The sequence below is a fragment of the Rutilus rutilus genome, assembly GCF_951802725.1.
Source record: "Rutilus rutilus genome assembly, chromosome: 24".
Taxonomy (NCBI): Eukaryota; Metazoa; Chordata; class Actinopteri; order Cypriniformes; family Leuciscidae; genus Rutilus; species Rutilus rutilus.
In genome coordinates this window covers 5,422,077-5,446,344 of record NC_140228.1, presented here as the reverse complement: position 1 = coordinate 5,446,344, position 24,268 = coordinate 5,422,077, and the positions used below count along the sequence as shown (strand labels likewise).

General features: G+C 37.5%; 6 protein-coding genes across 13 annotated transcripts; 3 read left to right on the top strand and 3 right to left on the bottom strand.

Moving 5' to 3' along the window:
- Positions 1-476: 476 nt before the first annotated feature.
- Positions 477-5,807, bottom strand: cUnh8orf33 (chromosome Un C8orf33 homolog). Of its 3 annotated transcripts, none has more exons than XM_084398910.1 (6): positions 5,688-5,807; positions 3,955-4,056; positions 3,593-3,810; positions 3,289-3,379; positions 2,068-2,214; positions 477-810 (listed from the first exon to the last, which is right to left on the bottom strand). In XM_084398910.1, the coding sequence occupies exons 2-6, from the start codon at positions 3,977-3,979 to the stop codon at positions 605-607; spliced, it is 687 nt and encodes a 228-aa protein (XP_084255036.1). In that variant the 5' UTR covers positions 3,980-4,056; positions 5,688-5,807; the 3' UTR covers positions 477-604. The 3 variants fall into 3 exon arrangements, with proteins under 3 accessions (XP_084255036.1, XP_084255037.1, XP_084255038.1); XM_084398911.1 differs by lacking the exon at positions 5,688-5,807 and adding an exon at positions 4,389-4,460; XM_084398912.1 differs by lacking the exon at positions 5,688-5,807 and having other exon boundaries at positions 3,911-4,158.
- On the top strand, positions 4,680-7,192 carry h3f3d (H3 histone, family 3D). The gene is made up of 4 exons (XM_084398913.1): positions 4,680-4,767; positions 5,747-5,893; positions 6,212-6,365; positions 6,671-7,192. Exons 2-4 carry the CDS (start codon positions 5,766-5,768, stop codon positions 6,797-6,799), a joined length of 411 nt encoding a protein of 136 aa, XP_084255039.1. The 5' UTR covers positions 4,680-4,767; positions 5,747-5,765; the 3' UTR covers positions 6,800-7,192.
- Positions 7,193-9,078: 1,886 nt separating this feature from the next.
- On the bottom strand, positions 9,079-10,241 carry uqcc4 (ubiquinol-cytochrome c reductase complex assembly factor 4). The gene is made up of 2 exons (XM_084399375.1): positions 10,100-10,241; positions 9,079-9,731 (listed from the first exon to the last, which is right to left on the bottom strand). Exons 1-2 carry the CDS (start codon positions 10,177-10,179, stop codon positions 9,380-9,382), a joined length of 432 nt encoding a protein of 143 aa, XP_084255501.1. The 5' UTR covers positions 10,180-10,241; the 3' UTR covers positions 9,079-9,379.
- A 224-nt stretch (positions 10,242-10,465) lies between these two features.
- Positions 10,466-19,027, top strand: chlsn (cholesin). 4 transcript variants are annotated; one of them, XM_084398131.1, is made up of 10 exons: positions 10,466-10,600; positions 11,309-11,471; positions 11,626-11,721; positions 11,837-11,908; positions 12,793-12,906; positions 13,179-13,292; positions 14,269-14,385; positions 18,147-18,364; positions 18,465-18,546; positions 18,685-19,027. In XM_084398131.1, the coding sequence occupies exons 2-10, from the start codon at positions 11,319-11,321 to the stop codon at positions 18,865-18,867; spliced, it is 1,149 nt and encodes a 382-aa protein (XP_084254257.1). In that variant the 5' UTR covers positions 10,466-10,600; positions 11,309-11,318; the 3' UTR covers positions 18,868-19,027. The 4 variants fall into 4 exon arrangements, with proteins under 4 accessions (XP_084254257.1, XP_084254259.1, XP_084254258.1 ...); XM_084398134.1 differs by having other exon boundaries at positions 10,527-10,600; positions 13,176-13,292; XM_084398133.1 differs by lacking the exon at positions 11,837-11,908 and having other exon boundaries at positions 10,521-10,600.
- On the bottom strand, positions 14,433-16,914 carry LOC311283613 (G-protein coupled estrogen receptor 1-like). The gene is made up of 2 exons (XM_084398130.1): positions 16,747-16,914; positions 14,433-16,209 (listed from the first exon to the last, which is right to left on the bottom strand). The coding sequence occupies exon 2, from the start codon at positions 16,149-16,151 to the stop codon at positions 14,982-14,984; it is 1,170 nt and encodes a 389-aa protein (XP_084254256.1). The 5' UTR covers positions 16,152-16,209; positions 16,747-16,914; the 3' UTR covers positions 14,433-14,981.
- Positions 19,028-19,414: 387 nt separating the features above from the next.
- On the top strand, positions 19,415-23,958 carry decr2 (2,4-dienoyl CoA reductase 2, peroxisomal). Of its 3 annotated transcripts, none has more exons than XM_084399405.1 (10): positions 19,415-19,546; positions 19,695-19,802; positions 20,338-20,406; positions 20,736-20,787; positions 20,914-21,049; positions 21,798-21,922; positions 22,065-22,158; positions 22,540-22,644; positions 22,727-22,915; positions 23,216-23,958. In XM_084399405.1, the coding sequence occupies exons 2-10, from the start codon at positions 19,702-19,704 to the stop codon at positions 23,248-23,250; spliced, it is 906 nt and encodes a 301-aa protein (XP_084255531.1). In that variant the 5' UTR covers positions 19,415-19,546; positions 19,695-19,701; the 3' UTR covers positions 23,251-23,958. The 3 variants fall into 3 exon arrangements, with proteins under 3 accessions (XP_084255531.1, XP_084255532.1, XP_084255533.1); XM_084399406.1 differs by having other exon boundaries at positions 22,727-22,967; XM_084399407.1 differs by having other exon boundaries at positions 19,434-19,546; positions 22,727-22,992; positions 23,216-23,301.
- The last annotated feature ends 310 nt before the right edge of the window (positions 23,959-24,268 follow it).

The window sequence follows — 24,268 nt, the reverse complement described above, 5'->3', positions numbered from 1 at the left end:
CCCATAATACAGTATGAACCGCAAGTGCGCAATGTAGGACTGCATATCCCATGAGCCTCTGCTCCAGCACTGATATTTTACGTGCCTGACGACTTCAAACAGCAACACGTTTGTTGATAAACTGCAAAGGAATTTTACACATAAAATTACAGTTTTGTTTTCACGATAAGGGTGGACTTAAGGGGAAATAACGCACTTAAAATAAGCTGATAATTCTAATGTAACGTTAAGGCTTTTAAATACGTTGTCATAGCATCTTACACTACATCGTCAACACGCTGCCACAGATATAATAGTATTTGTTAAAGAAAAAAGGTACATATAATAAATTATACAAGGTATATATAATAAATATTATATAAAAATATATAGTATGAAACTTTTCACAAAAAGTGAGCAAAGCTTTGGTTGTATTCACTTTAACTGCATTTTTTCCTTGGTTGTTTTCAATGGCTTGAACATTTTAAAACGTAAAATATGATTGGCAAAATTTCATTTTTAATGAAATTCATAAAGAATGTACAGCAAAATCATGCAATAGAAGTACCACGTGTCTACATAAGGCACAAATCCTGCTGGTTGTTGTTAATGGGTATGGGTACAGTCACAAATTAAAGTTGAAGCAAAACTCTTCATGTGTTTTAGTGAAAACAAAAGGTTTTGTGCCGTCATCAGTCTCTGTGTGTTCATCTGTCTCCCGGAGCTCTTGAGATGGGTCTGCTTTGTCTGTGGGTTGTGTGTTCCTCTCAGCTCTCCGGTGGAACACTGGTTTGCACTCAGAGACAGTGGTGACCCGGGCCGAGGTCACTGCTATGGAGACAGAGACAGCAATTTTATATCATACTGTCAGGGGTTTCAGGGGCCACAAAAGAGTGCAAGGGGTCAGTGAACAAATTTAAGGGAAAAAACTATGTAAAAAAGCAAATGTAAAAATGAAAAAAAAGAGAAGATATAATTACATACATAGATTAATGTAAAAAAAATAAAATAAATGCTTAAAATAAATAAAAAATTATTAAAGCAGGGCTGCCAACTTCTGAGTTCAGTGAGAATTATATTATTGACGCAAATTTCACAATTTGATTCGATTCCAATCTCAATTTCAATTAGATTCAATGTTGATTCAATTTCATTTCGATACTGTATATCAGGTAGAGTACGTAATTTTTTCTCAAGGAGAAAATCTGATGATATGATGACAGAATTTTCATTTTTGGGTGAACTATCCCTTTAAAAGTTAAAATTAACAACAGATTTGTATACAATTACATATAAGGCAGTTTTTATAATAATAACATTATAATAATAACTTTTTTTTGATATAAGGAATGTAATATAGTGCGTTGTTTTTTGTGTGTGCAAAATGCTCTTCTCTAGAGATCATATTTCTATCTAATCTTTCTAACATACTATGGACACTGAGTGGCTTTTCCTGAGGTAAATGTAAAGTTACGTTACATTGTTTAAAGCTGTTTTATGGACGTCTTTCCGCTGTTGAAACACTGATTGAACGATTACATGAGACTTTTTAATAAGTTGTACTGTATCTTTCAGCATATCTTCTGATCATGTTCATGTTTATTTTAATCTATAACTACAGAAAAGAGGAAGAGATACGGCGATCTCTCATACCACATTAAAGAGCACATTTATTGTTTGAATTTCGTAATAAAATTAGTTTTATATCAAAAGTAAACTACTCTCTATCAGCAAGTTGTCAGTTTCCTCTTTGCTCCTCAATGTATTTGTGTATTTTAAGAGTTGACAGCCCTGTAAAGGAAATAAACAGTAAATGGTGAAATAAATTATTTAAATAAATAATAACTAACAGCACAGTATTACAGTGAACAGAAAAAAACCCATAATAGAAACTAAATACTTTCCAAAAATGTATAGCATTTTTTTTATATTTAAATGAGGTCTTTATACATGAAAATATCTGGATCCCTCACATAAGGATATTTGGGGGTCCCTGTTGTACATTACACCAAAAAAAGAAAAAAAGAAAAAGAAAAAATATATATATATATATATATATATAAATGTAGATTTATGCCACTGCCTTACCTGACTGTATGAGTTTGAACTGCTTGGCTTTTTCCTCTTCGATCTTCTTCCTGTAGTCTCCTGAGATCGCTCGCATTACCTGCCTCTTCTTCACCAAAGGAGCTTTGGAGCTTCGTAACGTCTTCAGAGCGCGACTTGCTTCTTCCCCTAAACGGAGACATATAAGGTGTGTTAACGTCCTCGTAGCGTTCGTAATTACAACTTGTAATGTCTGCTACAGACTGCGATTTCGGCAATCCTACAAGATCATTACAAATCACACTGTATGACATGGATCTAGTAAACTTGGGTACGACATGTATGTAGACTGTACGATGATGACACCCATTGAATCGTAGGCTATGACACAAGTTAGAATAGAAAAATAAAACGTCATCAGTGTGCTAGTGGTAAACAAATAGAGCAAGATGAATCGCACTTTGGCAATTGTGGTTTTTATGTGCGCTGAAAAGAAGAGGAGGACGCGAAAGTGGAGAATATGGAGGTGGTCATGGCTTGGGAAAAGAGGCCAACTTGGCATGCAATTTTGTAAATGGAGCTTGAGGAATTAGTTTTAGTTTTAGCGCCATGTCACTTTGATCAATACGCCATTTCATGTTGCAGTTTTATTGGCTAGTCAGTAGATGTAGGTCATAGCAGCAAACACACTGAGATGATCATGCTGAATTTATGACACTCTCAGTAAATCAGACTATCTTTGGTCGCAAGACCGTGACACCGGCCGTCTTTGAAACTCCATCACTGTATAACATAGGACCAGCGTTTAGGAGCCATGATCATAGAAATTGACACGATTGGTAATCTTTCATCTGGGACAGTCCAAAATCCTACAGTGTGTACCAGGCACAAGATAGGAATTTTCTGAGAGGTCCAACTTGTACCCCCTGACCGCTGTACCACCTGACCGCTGTACCACGTGAGCTCTGTACCACCTGACCGCTGTACCACCTGACCGCTGTACCCCGACCGCTGTACCACCTGACCGCTGTACCACCTGACCGCTGTACCACGTGAGCTCTGTACCACCTGACTGCTGCAGATTCATTTAGGTCTTTGATAGTGGTGCTGTAGGAACGTAACATTCCCAGTCTGACAATTTCTAAATTACGGTAATTACGAAATGGCGTGAGCGCAGCATATGTATAGCGAGAAGTCCAGTATTTTTGTCTATATATATATATATATAGATGTGTTATTTGTAGTGTTGTCAGTCACACTCACTTTGTTTGCTGGATGTTTTTTGAGTTCTCAAGCCCAGCTCGAGCTGTTCGATGCACCAGTCCAGCTCTCGGTTCAGCTGCTCATCAGGAGTCTAACACACACAGTTATAAAGTCCAACTTATTTATCTCTCTTTGCCACAGCTTATACATGCAAACACACTGATAAATAATGTATACATAAAGTATTTGTAAATATCAAGTACATATTTTTATATATATTTTCGATACAGTCCTTGACGATTCCTAATGATAATGATTGCGTGCATGCTCAATATTAAAAGCATTCAATTGTGTATGTGCTCACTAATTCTGTGGTCTCTTGTTTCGATGTTTCATCAGCTGTGCTTGTTATCCCTTTCTGCTGACCGTCTTTCCCGTCAGCTGCTGTTTTCTTCTTCTTCTTCTTGTGTTTCTTAGCACTGGCAGGAGCCTCAGCTGTTTTGGGGTCCAGCACTGTGTCAGTCTCTGCCTCTCCACTCTTGCCATCCGTGCTTTTCTCATTTCCCAACATTCTGGATGTTCCTGGAAAGAATACACAAATTGAGAGCATTTATCTGGATGTTACTAAACCCATACAGATACATTAAAAATAAAAGTCTGCACGTATATTCAATAAATTCACCTTGAATGGTTTATGATCTGCTTTGCAGGGAAATCTTAACGTACCTGTTCCAGTTGACGACTCTGTCATAGCTGGAGTTTTAATCTTCTGAAAACCAAATACACTCGTAGTCTGCACACTAACGATTAACTATCAAGTGTGCAGCACTTGAGGAAACAGAAATGTGACAGAGTCAGTTAACTACTTCTGAATTTTAAATGTATGATGTTTACACATTTTAGCTACTCATGGGTTAATATCCCACGTGTGTGCTCCAATCAAAGGATTCCGCCGATAACAAATTCGCTGTTCTAGACGTTCCTACAGCAGCGTGATAGAATTTACAATGGTAACACACAAAGACTGCACTAAAAAAAGTAGATGATCTCAAAAGCATTTGTCTTCATTGTTTTCAGGGCAACGATTGTTGCAATAATGTATGAATAATATTTTGTATTAGTTAATATTATAAGGAACCGTAAGGGACGGTTGTTCTTACACGATGGTTATGTAATCGACACCAACATGACTAAATAAAAAGCTTTTAAGCATCTAACGCCGATGTTTCACGAAGATTGTTGATAAACAGTCATGAAGCCATTGGAAAACAGTTAACTGTTTAAACAATCTGAATTCATCTGCAGAAACAAAATGAAAAGGGTTTAAACAATTACATCAAAACCGCGCTATAACTATTATAAATAAATACTAAAGAAGGGTAAAATCTCCCCCTCAGCCCTTCAGCCAATGAGCGACGGCGTGGGCGTGGCCTAACGCGCGCGCAGACGTCAGTGCCTGTATAAATATAGGGCAGCTCGCTCTGCGCGTGACCGACGTTCCTTGTTTTGGGTTTGACGGATTAACCGAAACAAAAAATCGTAAGTATCTTTAACATTCGGTCTTTAACTGATACGCGCCTATAGTATCGTGTATTTAACACACTAAATATCGTATGTATGACATTTTTAGAACACAGGTCATTTTTCAGTCTGTTTTCAGTGTTTGAATTCGCAAGCGACCGTTTTAGATCCTTTTTGTCGCGGTAGCAACAAGCTAAGCTAACGAGCGTGAGTTCATACTTACTTGTGCTTTATTTTAGAAGTTATTTCGCTATTTTAGCCTTAGCTATGTGCTTTTAGTACATAATCTAACAACACGTGTCATTTTTCATTTAAACACTTTTATATGGAGTTACCGAATTGTCGGTGTAGACAAAGAGAAGGCTATAATTGGTGTTCTTGGGCGCCATGTTACACATAAAGGCAGAAACGTGTATGTGTCTCATCCTGAGATGGTGGACTTCACTACGGCATAAAGCAGCGCTTCTATATTTCAATTTGCCGGTTGTTTCTCATCTCTTTCGCAAAAATCGAAGCGGACATGGCGTATTTGTAGTACTAGTTGCTGAATGGTTGAATGAAACCGACTACCGTTGAAGATTTTTGCCTTGAGGCAATGTGTGTGCGTTGAATGGGACTCGGTTATGTGTGTGTGTGACCCAGTGTGCCACTGTGAGTTGTTCAGCTTATTGTTTCGTTACAACACGCGTTTCTAACTTACCTGCTTATCCAATTTAACCTCAAATTTATTAATAAAATCCGTACGTTTTTTAAAAAATACACATTTTATTTTGCCAGTTTTAAAGTTCAGGTTTATATTTGATCTCCTAAATGGCGCCAGCAAGTTGTACATTAGCATATAGGGTATTGCTAATTTGCTATGGTCCTCTCCTAAACAGTAAATTCTTTATGCATGACTTTATTATGGGCGGGACTGAAAGAGTTTTGTTGTTGATTACGTCATTGCATGCGTAGTTCCCCGCGGCTGCTGTTCTCATCGGCTCTTGTTCCTCTTTAGACCGCTTTATTAGAGTGCCATGGCACGTACCAAACAGACTGCCCGTAAGTCCACCGGTGGTAAAGCCCCCAGGAAGCAGCTGGCCACCAAAGCGGCCAGGAAGAGTGCGCCGTCTACAGGTGGAGTCAAGAAGCCCCACAGATACCGGTGAGAAACACAAGTTGTTTGTAAATGCATGTGCTTGTATGTGTAAACATTTTATAGAAGTTTTTGCATGCATTTATATGCATGTATTCACATTTTTACTATGCAAGCATGCATTTATGCATGTGTATACACTTGCATGCATCATGTAATGTTGTGTTGTATATGCATGTATGCTTTATGTATATAGTGCATATGTACATGTAAATTGCATATAATTTCTTGCATGCATATTGCATAATGTGTGTATAAATGGTACTTTTAGATGGTACTTTTGGTAATTTAGATACTAAATGCATTTTTTTCTGCCTTTCCCCCTAGTCCAGGAACTGTGGCTCTTCGTGAGATCCGTCGGTACCAGAAGTCCACTGAGTTGCTGATCCGCAAGCTTCCGTTCCAGCGTCTGGTTCGTGAGATTGCTCAGGATTTCAAGACCGACTTGCGTTTCCAGAGCGCTGCCATTGGTGCCCTGCAGGTGTGTTCTAGTTGTGGATTTTGTGTAGCTCTACCTAATGCAGCAGATCGAAACCTTTTTGTCCCTCAGTGTCCACAATATTTGACAGCCCCATGTACTCAATTTCTATCCAATAAAATATGAGCTTTGCATAACTACAAAGCTGTATATTTATTAAAATAACCAAATGTTTATATTTTTTAGTAGTTTTAGCTCATTTTAATTCAGTTTGAGGCCCCCTAGTGGACCCTGAGAGCCACTGACCTAATGCTTCAGTTTTTATTATTTTATTTCTCTCCTAATAATGTTTTGTCTTTGAATTGTAGGAGGCAAGCGAAGCATATCTGGTGGGTCTGTTTGAGGACACTAACTTGTGCGCCATCCACGCCAAACGTGTCACCATCATGCCCAAAGACATCCAGTTGGCCCGTCGAATCCGTGGAGAGCGTGCTTAAACTTTACCATTTACTCAACTTTATTTTTGTGTGTGGAGGAAGATATGAGGGATGGGTTTGTTGTGTGGGTGGGTCGGGTGGGAGGGGCATTGGGGTTCTTATGCTCTTGACTATAAATGCCTGTGTAGTTTAAGTTTATTTTTTGTATTTTTTGGTAGTTGCGGTAGGGGAGGGGTATCTTGTGGTTAAAGTTGATAAGTAGGGGGGGCAGCGTCAGAACATTCCGGGAGCTCCTCAGGGTTTTAAAGTTTGTATTTTAGACTTTCATATACCTCTGCCTAGTCTGCATGCTTCATGATGAATTAGAATGTCCATTTGATTTCTATCGTTATTATATTGGGTTTCTCTTCTATTGTGGCCATTTGGTTGTAAATAAACTTTCCACTACCTCAATCTTGCTGCTCATTTTGTCTTTAGTTGGGTTTCACATTTCAGTCTTTTCTTTTGACATATTTGAGGTTTGAGGCATCGAGATCATGGATGTCTAGATCAAGAACTTGTCCTGTAGGGTCACTGTCCTGCAGAGTTTAGCGCTAACCCTGATAACTCTCCTTCCTAAATCTTTTCTAGTAATCCTGAAGGCCTTGATTGGCTTGTTCAGGTGTGATTACAAAAGTTGGCCAAAGTTGCACTTCCGTGATCTAGATGCTAATGTCCACAAAGCTCCAATAAAATTGAGTTTACTTGGACTTGATGCCCTCTAGGTTCTGAAAATGCTACCTTGTTTACTTGGCTATGTTGTCAAAGTAAAAAGGATGTAATTTGTTTCAATAGGAAGATTTAACTAAATGGGTTGAGTCATATTTTAGTTTAAAATTCAATGTCACTTACCCCAGGTTTCACAAACAAGGCTTAGGCCTAGTCCCAGAATAAAATTCATGTTTTAACTGGAAGCAACTTGTATCTTAAAGCTACAGTGTGTAATTTAAGTTGATTCTTAGCAAAAAAAATACACTTCGTTCTTTCAAAATGATGTGCTCATGTGTAATTCTAACTATTCAAGTACTCTAGTAAGTGTAGAATCTGCCATTTAGAATACATACGAGCGAGTCGCTTGAATGGTGGCAGCCATGTTGTGCCTCCATCTTGAAAATACATTAGCCAAAGAGGGACATACCTGGAAATTCAAGCTTCGCCTTTCACGTGTTGACACTCAGGCTACGTTTACACGGAAACGATCTGAGTGATCACTTTTTATTCTGCGTTTAGACGAGCGTTATGGGGGGGAAATCTGCGTGCATATATAAGTGTGAAATTCAATGTAGTATGCACTCCAGGCTGCTAGGTGGCAATGTGGAGTACTGATCGATGCCTTCACTGTCTAGCAGACTTTTGCGTTTTTACCGTTTAGACGGAAACGCGACGGTGGAGCGTTTTTAAGATTTCCACTCTGGAGGGTGGTTTCACTTTTTTGCGTTTTTAAGCCCCCAAAACGCCGTCGCCATCTAAACGAAAGGCACATCTGATCAAATATTTTTACGTTTTCACCCGCGAGCGTTCTCGTGTAAACAGGGTCTCAGTGGCACCGTGACGAATGCGAGGGGGAGATTACTCGCAAGAGTCGCGACTGCCAGTGTTGTGCCGAATTTCGACCCCCGCCAAATTATTCCCCCCCTAGTATTGGTAGGTTTAGGATTAGTGGTGGGGGAGGGTTTAGGATTAGGCAATCAGGTACTAGGCTTGTTCGACTTGAACCGGCGCTGCACAGACTGATCGGTGAATGACATCAAAGTACCGCGAGAGCGAATAGAAAGTAGACGGCTCCTATATGCTTTTGAATTGCTCTCGCGGTACTTTGATGTCATAAACCGATCGGTCTGTGCAGCGCCGGTTCAAGTCGAACAAGCCTAGTACCTGATTGCCTAATCCTAAACCCTCCCCCACCACTAATCCTAAACCCTCCCCCACCACTAATCCTAAACCTACCAATACTAGGGGGGGAATAATTTGGCGGGGGTCGAAATTCGGCACAACACCTGTTGATCTGAAATAATACGGCCACCGTAGGAGTTAAAAAGCCCTTGGAATGGGAGGGGCTAGAAAGTAATATTCAGTTGGTAGTCATATACAATTTCACCGCTAGATGGGAGAAAATCCTACACAGTGTAGCTTTAATGTCAGACCCATTGTTTTGTCTCAAGGTGCACACCAGTAATGTTTCTTCTAAAGCACGTATATGAAAGCTACTTAAATGTCCTAGTTGAACTAATGCCTAATCCTCACTTAATATAAGCCCTGTCTGTGAATCCAGGCCTTAAAGTAAAAACCAACTACTAAAATAAGTTGACACACTTTATTATACAGATCAAGCATTACTTTATCAATGTGGTCGAGCATGAGTTTCCCTGATCCCTAAATCAGCAGTAACACCACAATTGCAATTCAGAAGTTTCTCCATTAGCTTCCTTTCTGACTTTTCAATAGAAACCTAACTACAGGTTCACTGCACTCGTAGTGTGGACGGTCAGTTTGATATATAAACAAATTTGATTTCCGACTCTTTGGAGAATGCGTTTTTACTTCTGAAGGCATCATTCAATGATAAATAAACATCACAAATGCAAAATGTCTTTTAAGCCACTATGATGGTTTGTTTTTGTCAGCGACTTGCTCCTGTTCTTCATCGGACAGCAGTCCTGGTAAATGTTCGTACAGTTTTTTCTCCAGAGACTCGTCCATCTCAGTCTCCTTCCTGAACACGCACCAGAGGAGGAAGCCCACTCCAAAGATGCTGATGGGTACAACTTTCCACCAGGGACGCTGGAAATTGCTCCCCAGGGAACGGTCCACATTCCAGCTGCGGTGACTGGCTTTACTTGTTGAGAACTTGATGGGTTTGGATATCACTTCATCATCCTCATCGTCATCCGGAGGTTTTCTGGACTTTGCATAAAGCTGTGATGTAATGGACAGCATCCTTGTGGCACATGGTCTGCAGGTTGAAAAGTAATGGACGTTTAATAAAACACATTACTTTTAAAGATCTGCTTAAATATCACAACATTAGCGATATTATAAATACAGCCAGTGCTTATTTTTGTCAAAAATAATGATGTACCACTGATAGTGATAGCCCTCTAGCCAAGGTCAGCTGACAATTTAAGAGATCATTAAAGAGTGTTAAACGGAAAAAAAACAAATCTGTTTAAGAAATACATTTCAATGATCAACAAAAATGTCTCAATTAACTAAAAGTTTGTCTTCATTAATGTCCAACGCAGAGCAATTTGACAGCACAAACCCTATCGAGGTGAATGATTGTTATTTCATAATTTATACAAGGACAAAATATCCACTTGCCTTAAATTCACATTCCTCCGGCTTGTAAAAACATTGTGACTCAAAGAAATTCGAGATAAATGAAAGCAGGCTTTTGACATCTTCAGAGCTTCTTCATATCAGACGTAACTCTCCCAGGTCATGTAACGAGTGCTACTGTAAACTCCACCCGGGAGAAAACTACAATTAACTGAAATGTAGTTCCGCTTTCATCTTTAGACGTTTTAAGAGAATAGTTTGTCTAATCACTTCAAATATACTATAGGGCTGCTCATAATACAAATATTATAAAAACATCATCGTATTCTAATAAAGTGTAAATGTAATAAAGTGTATTCTAAGATTACGTGACGGAGAATTTAAAAACTACATTACCCAGAGCTCTGAGTATCAACCAATCAGCGATGCATATTTTGCATAGCTCCAGCAACGTCATCACGCGTGGTCCAGATTCCGTTTTCATGGCGCTGTCCGTTCACACGTGAATCTGAAGAAGCATTGGAAGATTTTTTTGTTTGACTTGTAAGTAAACTTAACACGCAACTATAAACTTACTCGACTAGTAAATTAGTTTGTGTGTGCTGGGTGGCTTAAAGTCCATGAATGCATTTCTACTGCTATATTACTATACGATTAAATCATCATTTACCTACAAAAACAACATCTTGTTTGTGTATCTAAGAAGCAGTTTATGATTATTTTTACTTACAGTTTGATATATGTCTGGATTAATTTGGTTTATATGCACTATTGTTCAAAAGTTTGGGGGTGGTATGATTTATTAAATGTTTTTGAAAGAAGGCTCACTAAAGCTGCGTTTATTTGAACATACAGTAAACACAGTAATAATGTGACATTATTACAATTTAAAATAACTTGAATATATTTTTAAATGTAATTTATTCCTGTGATTTTCAGCATCATTACTTCAGTCTTCAGTGTCACATGATCCTTCAGAAAGCATTCTAATATGATGATTTGCTGCACATTTCTGATTATTATTATAAATGTTGAATACAGTTGTGCTGCTTAATATTTTTGTGGAAACCATGATATATTTTTTTATTATTTGCTGAATAGAAAGTTCAAAAGAACAGTGTTTATTTGAAATAGAAATCTTTTGTAACATTATAAATGTCTGTCACTTTTGGGACAAATTATACACTTTTGTACAGTAAATGTATGTTGTAATCAAATCCAAATGAACATGTGCTATTCTTTTCCACTCAGATCTGGTGCCATGACGAAGAGTCAAGCTCTTGTACCTAAGTTCGATTCTCACAAGAAAAAGAAACTCAAACTCAATGTAGAAGAAATCACATGTGTTCAAGATGAGAGAAAGGAGGAGATGAATGGAAACAAGAAAAAGAAGAAGAGAAAGGCTGACGATGAGGTGTGTGGTTATAATAGTACTCTATCATTTGGATTTGGACTGTGGATCTAATAACAAATGTCGGATAATAACTGATAGATCCACATATCAAATAAGCCAGAAGATGCATTTTTTCATAATGCATACAAGTCAATATTTGTTTGATAATTCTCAGGTGTGTGAAGATACAGAAAACATTTCAGAGGAGAATATTCAGATGATTCAATCTACTGAGATACGCAAACATAAGAAGAAGAAAAGTAAAGCTGAGGTAACTGGCTGTTATTCTGCATGTATATATGATTGTTTAAATTAATGTTAGAAGCTTACTCTGCGTTTAATATTGTGCACTCATGACTATATTTATTTGTTTTTTGGAAATAAAGGGGCTTGAAACAAGTACACAATTAAATGGAGATCATGAAGAGAATATACGCAAGAAGAAAAAGAAGTCTGAAGTGAGTGAAAGTGATTTCCCTTTTTAAAGGATGTGTTATATGACTGCATATGAATATCATAAATATAAATCACCATATAGTTTGTATATATATATATATATATATATATATATATATATATATATATTAGAGCTGCATGATTCTGGATAAATTGAGTATCACAATTTAGTTTGTTTAAAACGGAGGTCACGATTTTGACAACTATACGAAATAAAACGTAATTTACTTGAGTTTCTGACAAAATGTAAATGGCTGCAGTCTATTTAAAAAATATTTAATTCATTAGATTAATCCTAGATGTAAAAAAAAAAAAAAAAATCTGTTTGAATGAATGATTCAATGACTCACTCATAAAGACTTCACTTGTTTCATTACTGGATGAATCAGAGTTTTTGAACAAATCTCCTGAATGATTCAATGACTCACTCATAAAGACTTCACTTGTTTCATTACTGGATGAATCAGTGTTTTTGAACAAATCTCCTGAATGATTCAATGACTCACTCATAAAGACTTCACTTGTTTTATTACTGGATGAATCAGTGTTTTTGAACAAATCTCCTGAATGATTCAATGACTCACTCATAAAGACTTCACTTGTTTCATTACTGGATGAATCAGAGTTTTTGAACAAATCTCCTGAATGATTCAATGACTCACTCATAAAGACTTCACTTGTTTCATTACTGGATGAATCAGAGTTTTTGAACAAATCTCCTGCAATGATTGAATGACAAATAAATCTATTTTTAACAGTCTCTTGTTGTAATTGATACAATACTGATGCACAACCTATTTGTGAAGCCGTTTCATATCTATAGATGATTACTGCTCTCTCTGGATCATATATATATAAATGATCTCTCTTGTGTGTGTGTTTTCAGGTGTGTGTTCCTGTAGAAAACATCACAGAGGAACCGCAGGATACTGAACCGATGGAGGAAACACACAAGCAGGAAGATCACATGAAGGAGAAGAAGAAGAAGAAAAAGAAACAGGTAATGATAAATACTTCTCTTTTATATTTTATGTTTGTCAAAGTTTTGGAATGATGGGTAATGCTGTCCAGAGAGTTGATGCTGAATACTTGTGCTGTAAAATGCATGAATCTCTTTATTAAAACGACACATAAGCATTCGTGTTTTCCAGTCCTCTCTAATCCATTTGGTTCTCTGGAAGAATTGATTTGCTGTTTGTGAGCTAATATTTTATGTATGATTTTATTTAAATGCTGTGAATACATATTTTAATAGATGTTTTGAATTAGCAGGACTCTGAAGCTGTTGTTCCCGAATCAGATCCGGTGACGCCACAGGAAGAAGCAGCAAACACACACACTACTGAAGAGAAGAAACAGAAGAAGAGAAAGAAAAGTACAGCCGAGGTGAGTTCAGTTTAACTGCTTCCTTCCCATCTTTTACCACTATATGTCTATGTTTAGCATGTATGATAAAGGCAACATAATAATAATGTACTTGATAAGTTTATAGTAGTTATATAATATGCATATAATATTATTATATTACATGTCTAATATGAACACATCCTGTAACATGTAATTTTGTAAAGCTTGTTTTCCCAATGGATAAATCAGTATGTCACTTTCATTATACTGTTATGTCTCTTATATCATTATTCTTATATAATACCAACAACGTCGTAATCTGCTCAGGCGACCGTGTTTATGTCCACATATACAGCTGTTCAGATGTGATGTGAGTTTGTAGGCACACCTGGAAGGAGAATCATCCATGCATGGGTTCTCTCAGAAATGTCTTTTTTAGAGTACAACATAATGTCTGTGGTGAACACTACTTTTTTTTTCTACAACATAAATTATGCTCTCAATTTTAAAGCACCCCTTTGGATATTACCTTTTAATGCAGTGTGTAATAAAGCTGTTTGTGATTGTAAAGGTCTGCAAAGTATCGAAGTGCACAATAAATCGAGTTATTGTCTCCTACAATAAAGAACCGATTCTGAACAGATTGCCTGAAACGAGTCGTCAGGAATTCTTAGTCTTATTTCCTGCACAAACCTATGGAGGTTTGTAACAAATTTGCATAATGCCAGCCTGTGGTTTTCATTGGCTGCCTGCAAACAGTACCTACTTTGCCCCGCCCCCTCAAACGCTGTAGTTGTAGCTGAGACTGGAAGAGTTTGGTCCGTGTTTTTGACACGCCGAGAAGAAACTGTTTTCTTTCTAAAGCAAATCCACTTTGCTGCACTTCCAAAGGATTAAATTGATACGGTAAAACCAACGCAATCGTTACTGTTCGTATCGCTGTGTGTCAAGTGCTGATGAAGAGCTGAAATTCAGATATGTATATAAATGGTCTCTCTTGTGTGTGTGTTTTCAGGTATGTGTTCCTGTAGAAAACATCACAGAGGAACCGCAGGACACTGAACCGATGGAGGAAACACACAAGCAGGAAGATCACATGAAGGAGAAGAAGAAAAAGAAAAAGAAACACAAGGTAATGATAAATACTTTTCTTTTATATTTTATGTTTGTCAAAGTTTTGGAATGATGGGTAATGCTGTCCAGAGAGTTGATGCTGAATGAACTCAACATGAACTGTAAGCAATATATGTTTACAGCATTGGTTAATCTTTTTTTAATATTACTTGATAAAACTACAGTTCATTGTTTATTCATGTTAGTCACAGTGCATTAACTAATGTTAACAGATTAAAACAGTAATATTGTGAAATATTTTCTAGTTTAATTTATTCCTGTGATCAAAGCTGAATTTTCAGCAGTCTTCAGTGTCACATGATCCTTCAGAAATCATTCTAATATGATGATTTGCAGCTCAAGAAACATTTCTGATTATTATCAATGTTGAAAACAGTCGTGCTGCTTCATATTATAGTTGAAATCATGAGCAGGAGTGTTTGATGAATAGAAAGATCAAAGAACAGCGTTTATTTGAAATAGAAATGTTTTGTATCAATATAAGTGTTTTTACTGTTCACTTTTTAGGCATCCTTGCTTAACATAAGTATTATTTTCTGTCAAAGATAGTGGATAAAATCAAGAGCTTGTCCTGTGTCATTACAACATGACTGTTTATCCCACTCTGTCACACACACACTCTCGACCCTCCTCGCCGCTCCTGAGGTCACGCTCTTCCTCCTCCTTATTCTCATGCGAGCACGAATGATGCGCGTTTGTGCAAGCGCCGCATAGACAGGGTGGCGTCGCGCTCACATTCTGCCCGCATGTCTGCTGGCAGCGCACGTGGTGTGTGACAAACACTTGCAGTTTCTGTCTGAACGTGTTTCCCAGCAGGCTGTAGACGAGCGGGTTCAGGCAGCTGTTGGCGCAGGCCGCCAAGGTCACCACGTGTCCCGTCAGCGGGTAGCGCTGCCATAATGTGTGGTTTCCTCTCCGCCGTGAGGCTTCAGTGTCGCCACTCAGGAGATGCACGCTGATGAAAACATTCTCCGGAAGCCAGCACACAAAAAACACGCTCACGGCCGCGACGATCATGCGCAGGGCTTTGGTTCGCTGCGGCCTATCGGAGCGCAGAAGCACACGTGCGATCAGGGTGTAGCAGACGCCCATCACGCAAAAAGGCAAGGCGAATCCCAGCGTCACCTCCAGCCATTGCACCTCGGCCACACCCGCAAAACAGAAGCCACGCCCCCAGCCGTGATGCATGTGCGCAGTAGCGAATGGGATCAGCGTGCACAGGGTGGCCGCCGCCCAAATGGTCACGCAAGCCCGACGGGCGACGCGCGAATGGTGTGAGACGGAAACGTTTTCGGGTAGCGCACGCGTGCTGAGGCCGGTCAGCGCAACGCAACGATCCAGACTCATCCAGGTGAGAGAGAACACACTGCTGTACATGTTGACCTGCAGGAAGATGGCCATGCAGGAGCACAGCACTGCGTCGTCGTAGTAGTGCTCGCTCAGGTTGAACACCTCGATGAGCGAGTCCAGCACCAGCACCAGGTCGGCCAGAGCCAAATTAGTGAAGTAGAGGTCAGGGGGGCTCATCCGTTGACGAGGGTCAAAGTTCACCAGCAGAATCAGGATGTTACCCACGAGGCCGAGCGGGAAGAGCAGGACCGTGTAGATGCAGGAGAGGAGAAGATTTATGGCGTAGGTGTCCGGGGAAGTGGAGTTCGTTTCGTTGGCGTCAATAACTGGCCAGTGCAGGCTGGAGTGGTTCGGTCGAACGGTGGGGTCAAAGGTCATCGGATCTTCCATCATCTTCCCTTCTGTCACTTCCATTGTCACATAGTGTGGAAATATACTGGAGTTTTCTGCATTTTCTTCTCTTTTTCAAGTACTGAAATGCACAAAGACACATGCACATTGATGTTAAACTACTGATCTTGATGCATGTTTCAAAATATGTGTATTTAATAGTTGCAGTCACATTTACTGTTGCTCGGCGAGTTGATGGTGAACAATACTTCTACAGCATTTATTAATTATTTGTTAATGTTAAATGTAAAATCAAAAATATACAAATTATTAGTTAATACTAATTTTAGTTGCAGTCACATTTACTATGCTCGGCGAAATCCAGTTATTCCAGTAGGAATCCGTGCGATTGGGAGTTTTGCAAAAGCGTGAAAATATTCCCCATGCAGATTTCACACATTTTCAAGTCGTTCACGTGAATTTTTCACGCTGACCAACAGAAAGCTGCTTGGTATGAAAGTACCTTCTATGCGAACTGCACTTTAAACATCACTACGCTCTTTACAACAGACAATGGATTTGCCTGCAGAATTTGACTAATGTGCATTTTTCTGATTTTCTATTTTCACTAGTAATCCACTGATAGTTTGAAATGAAATGGTCAAAATTATGATCTTACCGTGTGTATTGTATTATACTTTTATCCATATTTATTAAGTTGTCCTGGTTTGTTCTTGTATACATGTGTATATCCTTTAAGGTCATGGAGAAACAAATGTAGAAGTCTGACATTTGTTGTTGTTTCTTTTTTTTCCTCCGTTCTTCTCCTTCTCCTCCTTCGTTCTGCAGACGTTTCTCCTGGTGAATTCTCGCTGTCTCATGTACAAATATGTAAATACAGGAGGGCCAGGTTATACACGGACAATGGCCGCCTTTGTTTACACCAAACAATATGATGGATAAATGCTCCATTAGCTCCTCTGATGATATAAAGTTGCACAGTGAAGGAGAACTCGATTATTTGAGTGTGTGTGTGTGTGTGATGGGCAAATTCTCAAAACCGGAGAAATTTTTATATATATATATATATATATATATATATATATATATATATATATATATATATATATATATATAATACATTTAATACATTTCTTGGTTAACTGTGTTGGTCATTTTTTATCTCCTTCAGTTATTTTTGACCAGATTAAAATTACAAAGTTTAGTGACACTAACAATAGGTCAATCTTTAAACAAAAAAAATTTAAAAGTATGTCTTGGCAACAAACTGAAATAAAATAAGTTGAAGTTGAAGTGCTAAAAATAACTAAAACTAGAAATCTTTTTTTTTATTTTATTTTTTTTAAGTAAAATTGACAAAAGCACAACAAAATGTAACTAAATGTAAAACAAACCTGAAAATATTAAAGTAAAAGGTAAAGTATTCGAAATATTTTAAAAAAATACTATAATAGTGTATAAATAATACTAGCTTCTATCTTAAACGTCTTAAACTTCACATTGTGTGTATCACTCTAAAAAATGCTGGGTTGTTTTAACCCAATTTTGGGTCAAATATGGACAAACCCAGCCGTTGGGTTACATTTTTAAAATGCATTTTTAATCCAATGTATGAGTTTGTACATATTTGACCCAAAATTGAGTTAAAACAACCCAGCATTTTTTTTAGAGTGTATACTTTGACTATTTTCAGCTCGTATGATAAAAGCATCTGCTTTATGAATAAATATTTTGTAAATGGTATTTGAATATGATAATCATTCAGAAATTGTTTCTCAATTAAAATCAGGAATAAACGCAATTAATGTAATTAAGCAGTTCTATAAAACAAATGGCTTTTTGCTTTCTTTGCCATGTGTATACCATTCTAAATTCCAATTGGGGTCTATTGGGGTCTTCTATTCAACAGTGACACATTAAATTGATCAGAAGTGACAGTAAAGACATTTATAATGTTTCAAAAGACTTCGGTTTCAAATAAATGCTGTTCTTTAGAGCTTTCTATTTATCAATGAATCTTGAAGCGATGTGAATTTTAAACAGCACGTGATTTTTCAGAGTTCTGGAGATGTGAACACCTCTGGAGTGGAGGATGAAAACGGCCTCGATGGAGAGGAAGAACTGAGTCCTGAGGAGAGACGAGTGCTGGAGAGGAAGTTGAAGAAGATTGTGAAAAAGGAGGAGAAGAGGAAGCTGAAGGAAGAAGGCAAAAACATAAAACCGGAGAAGGTGAAGACAAATGTTGCAGAGACGCAGGCGCTGGAATACCTCGCATGGTAGTACAAAAACAGTTTTTTTTTCATACGTGTAAATGTTTCCTTTTTATATCAGAGATTGTTAAATATTGTTTTAACTGATTTATTTTATGTTTGTTAGCTGGTCTAAGAAACGAGAAGCGTGGAAGTTTAATAAAGCCAGGCAAACGTGGTTATTGCAACACATGTATGACAGCGTGAAGGTATGAGAAACATCAATCATCTACAGCTTTACACACTTTTTACAGTAATAAAACATGGAACACATGCTTTCCTAATCACAGCGATCATATTATTTTTTTTGTGGCAAAAATGCCTCTGCATTTCTCTCTCTCTCTCAGGTGTCTGATGATCATTTTGAGATGCTGTTATCGTATATTGACGGTCTACAAGGATTGGCACGATCCTCCACGCTGCAGAAAGCTGAAGCGATTGTGCGTTGGGAAGGACAAGGAGAAGAGGCAGATACAGCAGATGCTGAAAAGAGGCAACAGAGAGCCAAACAGGTCGTCCAGATGCTGTGATGGACCCGATCGTTAAGCAAAACATCAAAATGAAACGTTTTCTGTCTCTGTATAAACTATACATTTGCACCCATTCAAATGAGTAGTCACAATGTCTTAGTTTGTATATGTAAAACTTGACATTCCATGTAATAAAATGATTACTTTGGTTTTTACCGATTGGCTGTGTTGTTTTTTAATCATGTTTTAAAATGTAACTAGGTAGGTCTTCCCTCTAACTTTTTTTTTATATATTTCACTAACAAAAAAAAGTATCATACAACCTCCATGGTAGTACGTTAATATTATTTTGCCTTATGTAAATACCATGGTACATGAATGTGCTAATCACTCTGATGCCATCAGTACTTTTATGAGGTTTAATCTCAAGGAACGTACACTGTTTGTTCCTAAAGCGATAAGTCGCTCAGGAGAGCATTTATGGTTATTATCTGGGCACAATGTAAACACTTTTTTATCATAACGGTCAAATAATACATAACTTTGTATTTTACGATTGGCATCACAGCTACCGCTAGTAATATTGGCCTACATTTCCCATAATGCCGTGCGTTGCACGTTCCTTAGACGTCACACGCATCTCGCCAGGTACAGAAGTCCATCGTGCAGAATGAAAACAACTTTTGCTTAAACTTCATTAACAGCGTGGGAGCTCATCGTCAACGGATTCACATTTTGGGTAATGTAACTCTGACGTTGTGACTTTCCCCATCACTTCTTACTTCTAGTAGATGTGGATTTTTAGTAGTTCAACTGTTATTTGCTAATGCGGTGTGAGCTAAAGATGAGTTTTTACATGGTTTGTATGGGTTTGTGTGGTTCTTTAGAAGCATCATGGCAGAGAAACCTCAGCTGGTCAGTATTTCGCCAGAGGACATCGGGACTGATGAGTGTTTGCGCACATACACACACATCTACAGCCCTGATCTGCTCATGTAAGCTCAATAAACTCCTTTGAGTTTTCATTTTTGCATTGGAAGTCCCTACATTGCTCAAAGACTAATGAGGGCATTCTAATATGCATATATAGTATCAGTATTTATAGTATTTGAATATAGTATAGTATTTGAATATTAATAAATAAATACATATTTATGTATTTATTATTTCTATTTTTGTAATTGTGTATATATATATATATATATATATATATATGAAGAGTTCAGATGCAAAAGCCTCTAAGTGCCATCTGAAATTTTCTTTTAGAATTATCATTTTTATCAAGCTTGTATATTTAAGTTCAATAATTTCACTTAAATTGCAATGCAAATTACCTATTAATTGTCATTTAAGTGAAATTACTTAACTTAAATATACAAGCTTTATAAATGATCATTCTAGAAGAAAATGTCAGATGGCACTTAGAGGCTTTTGCATCTGAACTCTTCATATATATATATCATACGTATATATACATACAGTATAATAATAATACTTTTTATAATAATAGTTTTTTGTGTGTTTGCCCAGTGATCAGGTTGCCTTTATAACCGGCGGAGGCTCAGGTATTGGATTTAGAATAGCAGAAGTTCTGATGCGGTGAGTTTTCTGTGATTTTCCACTAGTTTCTCACTGTCAACACTTTGTCAAGACTGAACTTTTAATCTGACACTTTCACTCACTCACACTCACCCACTCACTCACTCACTCACTCACTCACTCACTCACTCACTCACTCACTCACTCACTCACTCACTCACCTTTTATAATGACATTTATAAATTGATCTTTAACCTTTGTGAGTGACTTTCGGTAACATTTTCTCAAGCCTGCATCTTCAAATTCATCTGAATATGTTTTCTGATGTTCTTGCAAAAGTCATTTGAAGTTTATTTATTTTTTTAATTTATCTTTAACAATTCATTCAGGCATGGGTGTGACACGGTCATTGCCAGCAGAAATCTGGAGAAACTCTCTGAGGTACTGTCTCAACAAATCTCCAAACTCATTTATGGAATTTCTTTGATGAAGAGTTATTAATCTTTGTGTGTGTGTGTGTGTGTGTGTGTGTGTGTGTGTGTGTGTGTGTGTGTGTGTGTGTTTTAGGCAGCGAAGAAGTTAACCAGCGCTACAGGCAAGCGATGTTTGCCGATAGTAATGGATGTACGTCAACCAGAGACAATTACTGCTGCCGTGGAGGAAACATTGAAGACATTTGGACGTGTTGACATACTTATTAACAGTAAGGCTCAAACACAGTGCCTTAAAATCATATAATGCCACAAACATACAGTACAGTGTATTACCAAAGAGATCTTGAGATAGATATAGATATGGACCAGCTAACACCCTCTGACCAAGTTTCTCTTTATCATTCTCTAATGTGATTACATAATATAGTGTACGTAGTTAGGCCGTCTACTAGTACTCTTACATCAGGACTCCTTTTCCAGAAAAATTACATTTATCAATAATGTTTTCTTTAATGCAGTACTCAGAGTAATTATAGTATAGACAGTTTCTTCCATTACTATCATATTTAAAAAAAAACTTCAATACATGCATGCCGTAACAACGCCATGTCACAGTCATGGATATGTTTTCAATATATATTTAAAAAATAAAATAAAATAAAATAATATATATATATATATATACACACACACACATGCATGCATGCATACATACACACGTACATGCATACATACATGCATACATACACACGTACATGCATACATACATACATACATGCATGCATACATACACACGTGCATACATACATACACACGTACATGCATACATACATACATACATGCATGCATGCATACATACATACACACGTGCATACATACATTCATGCATACATACATACACACATACATGCATACATACATACACACGTGCATACATACATACATGCATGCATACATACATACATGCATGCATATATTATTTATGTATGTTTTGTGGATTGTATTTTTCTTTCTCAGATGCTGCAGGTAATTTCTTGTGCCCAGCTACATCCTTGTCATTTAACGCTTTCAAGACAGTAATGGAGATCGACACCATGGGAACTTTCAACGCTAGTAAAGTGGTGTTTGACAAATGGTTCAAGGTAAAGATGTACATTGACCTTTGCCGTACCAAGAATTTTTATTACCAAGCTATCTTGCATCTTGGCTTTTTTCCTCACTTTGTATCGATCAGTGATTAATAGTCAGTGTCTCATACTCTGTGGCTTTATTTTTCTCCCTCAGGATCATGGCGGCTCCATCGTCAACATTTCCGCCACACTGGGGTACAGAGGTCAGGCTCTCCAGGTGCATGCTGGGTCAGCAAAGGCTGCAAATGGTCAGTGTCCTTTTTTGGTTGATGTTATGGTATAAGTGTCTGTTTGAGTGCTTTATTAAGTCATATGATTGCTTTTATAAATGTTAGAATATATAGTATTTAAGTATTATAGGACTAACAGTGTTACAACAATAAGACAACAATAGTATTCAGATTAATACATCAAGGTAGTATGAAGGGTGATGTTACTCCAAATCACTTTGGATAAAAGACCTGTATGACTTTTGTTCATCTTCAGGACACAAATGAAGATCTTTTTGATGAAATCTGAGAGCTTTCTGTCCCTCCATTGACAGCTACGCGCTATCTCTTTAAGGATATGAGATATTCTATAGGCTGAAAAAAATGACTAATTATCTGCATATGTATGTGTGTTTGTAGATGCCATGACAAGGCACTTGGCAGTCGAGTGGGGCCCCAGTGGAGTGAGGGTGAACACAGTGGCCCCAGGGCCCATCTCCGGCACAGAGGGATACCGTAGACTGGGTAAGACCAGTTGTGTGTGTAGCCAAATTTTTGTGTCTCTATTTCTTTTTCACTATCAATTTTCATCCTCCTCTTCTTTCAGGTGGTTCTCATGCCGAGACAGCAGGGGCTTTCCGCGGCATCCCGTTGCAAAGAGCCGGCAATAAGACGGAGATTGCACATGCAGTTCTTTTCCTGGCCAGCCGCGCTGCTTCATACGTCACTGGAACTATACTGGTCGCCGACGGAGGGGCGTGGCTTACCTCGGCCAATGACATGGAACGGATGCTGGGTATTATCTCATCTCGCTCTGCAAAACTATGAACAGACAGCACCGCACACAGGTGTGTGTGTGTGTGTGTGCGTGAGGTAGAAGACAGGTGTTTTATAAGAATCTTAACTAAAATCGTTAAATATAATTAATTATAATTATTCAAAGGCTCAAACACAATTATGAGAATTACTTTTCCAAATATGTGATCTGGTGAGCAAAAAAAATCATATTTGCTAATGATTTTTCTGCCACTGTATGATTGACCTGTGAATATGTGGATTGTAACTCATCATAACTTATTTTCCCTTGTGTTTCTAGGTTTTTGGTCTGCAGAGAAAAGAAAGGATAAATAGCACGACTAAAGTGGATGAAATAACCGCAATGGACCAGTTGTGATCAGGCCAACATCTTGTATGAAGATACTGTTGAAGCTCACAAAAACATGCGCAGATTATTTTCACCCTCAAAAAACAAAGAAAAAAAGAGAAATTATATTCTGCATAAAGAAAAATAAGCCTATTTTTAGGACCATTAAAAACTTTCCGCCCCAATTCTAATTTTCATATTATACTTTTTGAGTTAATTATTAATCATGAGAGTTAAGGCTTAAATTAATGTCAGTACAACAAATAATACTATGAATTATGAATGTTACAATTTTAATCCGATTCATTATTATTTTTCTCTCATTCGTGGTAATGAGAAAATAGACTGCAGTTCATGCAAATATCATTTTTCTAATTTTCTTTTGATTTTGAGGTTAGATTATGAAAGATGTGTTCTTGACCAAACTCTGAGTCACCTGGTATATTTATAGATACCTCTGTACTGTGTATTCTTATGACACATAGCATATATTTCAATTATGTTTAACCACAAAGTATTAGTAATTTTAATACATCAAAATGTCTATTTTACTTCTGATGGCATGAATAACCACTCTAAGCACTACGTAAATGAGTGCCTTTTTTAATTTTCAGCTACAAAACATTGTGAAGAAAGGTTAATATTGTGTTCTTATATACTTGTCAGTTTTCATAATAAATATTTTATAATGCTCATATTACTTTTTCGATCTATGTTATTAGCTGTGATGCTTTGCTCGGACACAAGGGGGCGCAAGAAAATCACATTAAATTACTGAAAATACCACTGGTTAACAAATAAGCATTTCTTCTAAGTAGTCGATTATCTAATTTAATTCTGGCGAACTCTCTCGATAATGTTAGCCACTATTTTACCTCCAGGAGTGTTTTTTAATAACAAATTATGGCAGCATAGTCGCCACTTAACAGAGGCGCGTGAATGTGACATAAAAATGCCGTTATAAATCTACATTCCATCATCACCAAAGCAACCAAATGCACTGAT

What these genes read in the sequence shown, in the direction of transcription:
- cUnh8orf33 (XM_084398910.1), bottom strand. Translation starts at nt 3,979, where the DNA reads ATGACAGAGTCGTCAACTGGAACAG. An exon ending in AACAAGAGACCACAGAATTA is followed by an intron (nt 3,380 to 3,592) that starts GTGAGCACATAC and finishes TGTGTGTGTTAG; the next exon opens with ACTCCTGATGAGCAGCTGAA. An exon ending in GTTCAAACTCATACAGTCAG is followed by an intron (nt 811 to 2,067) that starts GTAAGGCAGTGG and finishes CTGTCTCCATAG; the next exon opens with CAGTGACCTCGGCCCGGGTC.
- h3f3d (XM_084398913.1), top strand. Translation starts at nt 5,766, where the DNA reads ATGGCACGTACCAAACAGACTGCCCGTAAGTCCACCGGTGGTAAAGCC. An exon ending in AAGAAGCCCCACAGATACCG is followed by an intron (nt 5,894 to 6,211) that starts GTGAGAAACACA and finishes CTTTCCCCCTAG; the next exon opens with TCCAGGAACTGTGGCTCTTC. An exon ending in CTGCCATTGGTGCCCTGCAG is followed by an intron (nt 6,366 to 6,670) that starts GTGTGTTCTAGT and finishes TTTGAATTGTAG; the next exon opens with GAGGCAAGCGAAGCATATCT.
- uqcc4 (XM_084399375.1), bottom strand. Translation starts at nt 10,179, where the DNA reads ATGTCAAAAGCCTGCTTTCATTTATCTCGAATTTCTTTGAGTCACAAT. An exon ending in CGGAGGAATGTGAATTTAAG is followed by an intron (nt 9,732 to 10,099) that starts GCAAGTGGATAT and finishes TTCAACCTGCAG; the next exon opens with ACCATGTGCCACAAGGATGC.
- chlsn (XM_084398134.1), top strand. Translation starts at nt 11,319, where the DNA reads ATGACGAAGAGTCAAGCTCTTGTACCTAAGTTCGATTCTCACAAGAAA. An exon ending in GAAAGAAAAGTACAGCCGAG is followed by an intron (nt 13,293 to 14,268) that starts GTGAGTTCAGTT and finishes GTGTGTTTTCAG; the next exon opens with GTATGTGTTCCTGTAGAAAA. An exon ending in ACATGTATGACAGCGTGAAG is followed by an intron (nt 18,547 to 18,684) that starts GTATGAGAAACA and finishes TCTCTCTCTCAG; the next exon opens with GTGTCTGATGATCATTTTGA.
- LOC311283613 (XM_084398130.1), bottom strand. Translation starts at nt 16,151, where the DNA reads ATGGAAGTGACAGAAGGGAAGATGATGGAAGATCCGATGACCTTTGAC.
- decr2 (XM_084399405.1), top strand. Translation starts at nt 19,702, where the DNA reads ATGGCAGAGAAACCTCAGCTGGTCAGTATTTCGCCAGAGGACATCGGG. An exon ending in TACAGCCCTGATCTGCTCAT is followed by an intron (nt 19,803 to 20,337) that starts GTAAGCTCAATA and finishes GTGTTTGCCCAG; the next exon opens with TGATCAGGTTGCCTTTATAA. An exon ending in AGAGGGATACCGTAGACTGG is followed by an intron (nt 22,645 to 22,726) that starts GTAAGACCAGTT and finishes CTCTTCTTTCAG; the next exon opens with GTGGTTCTCATGCCGAGACA.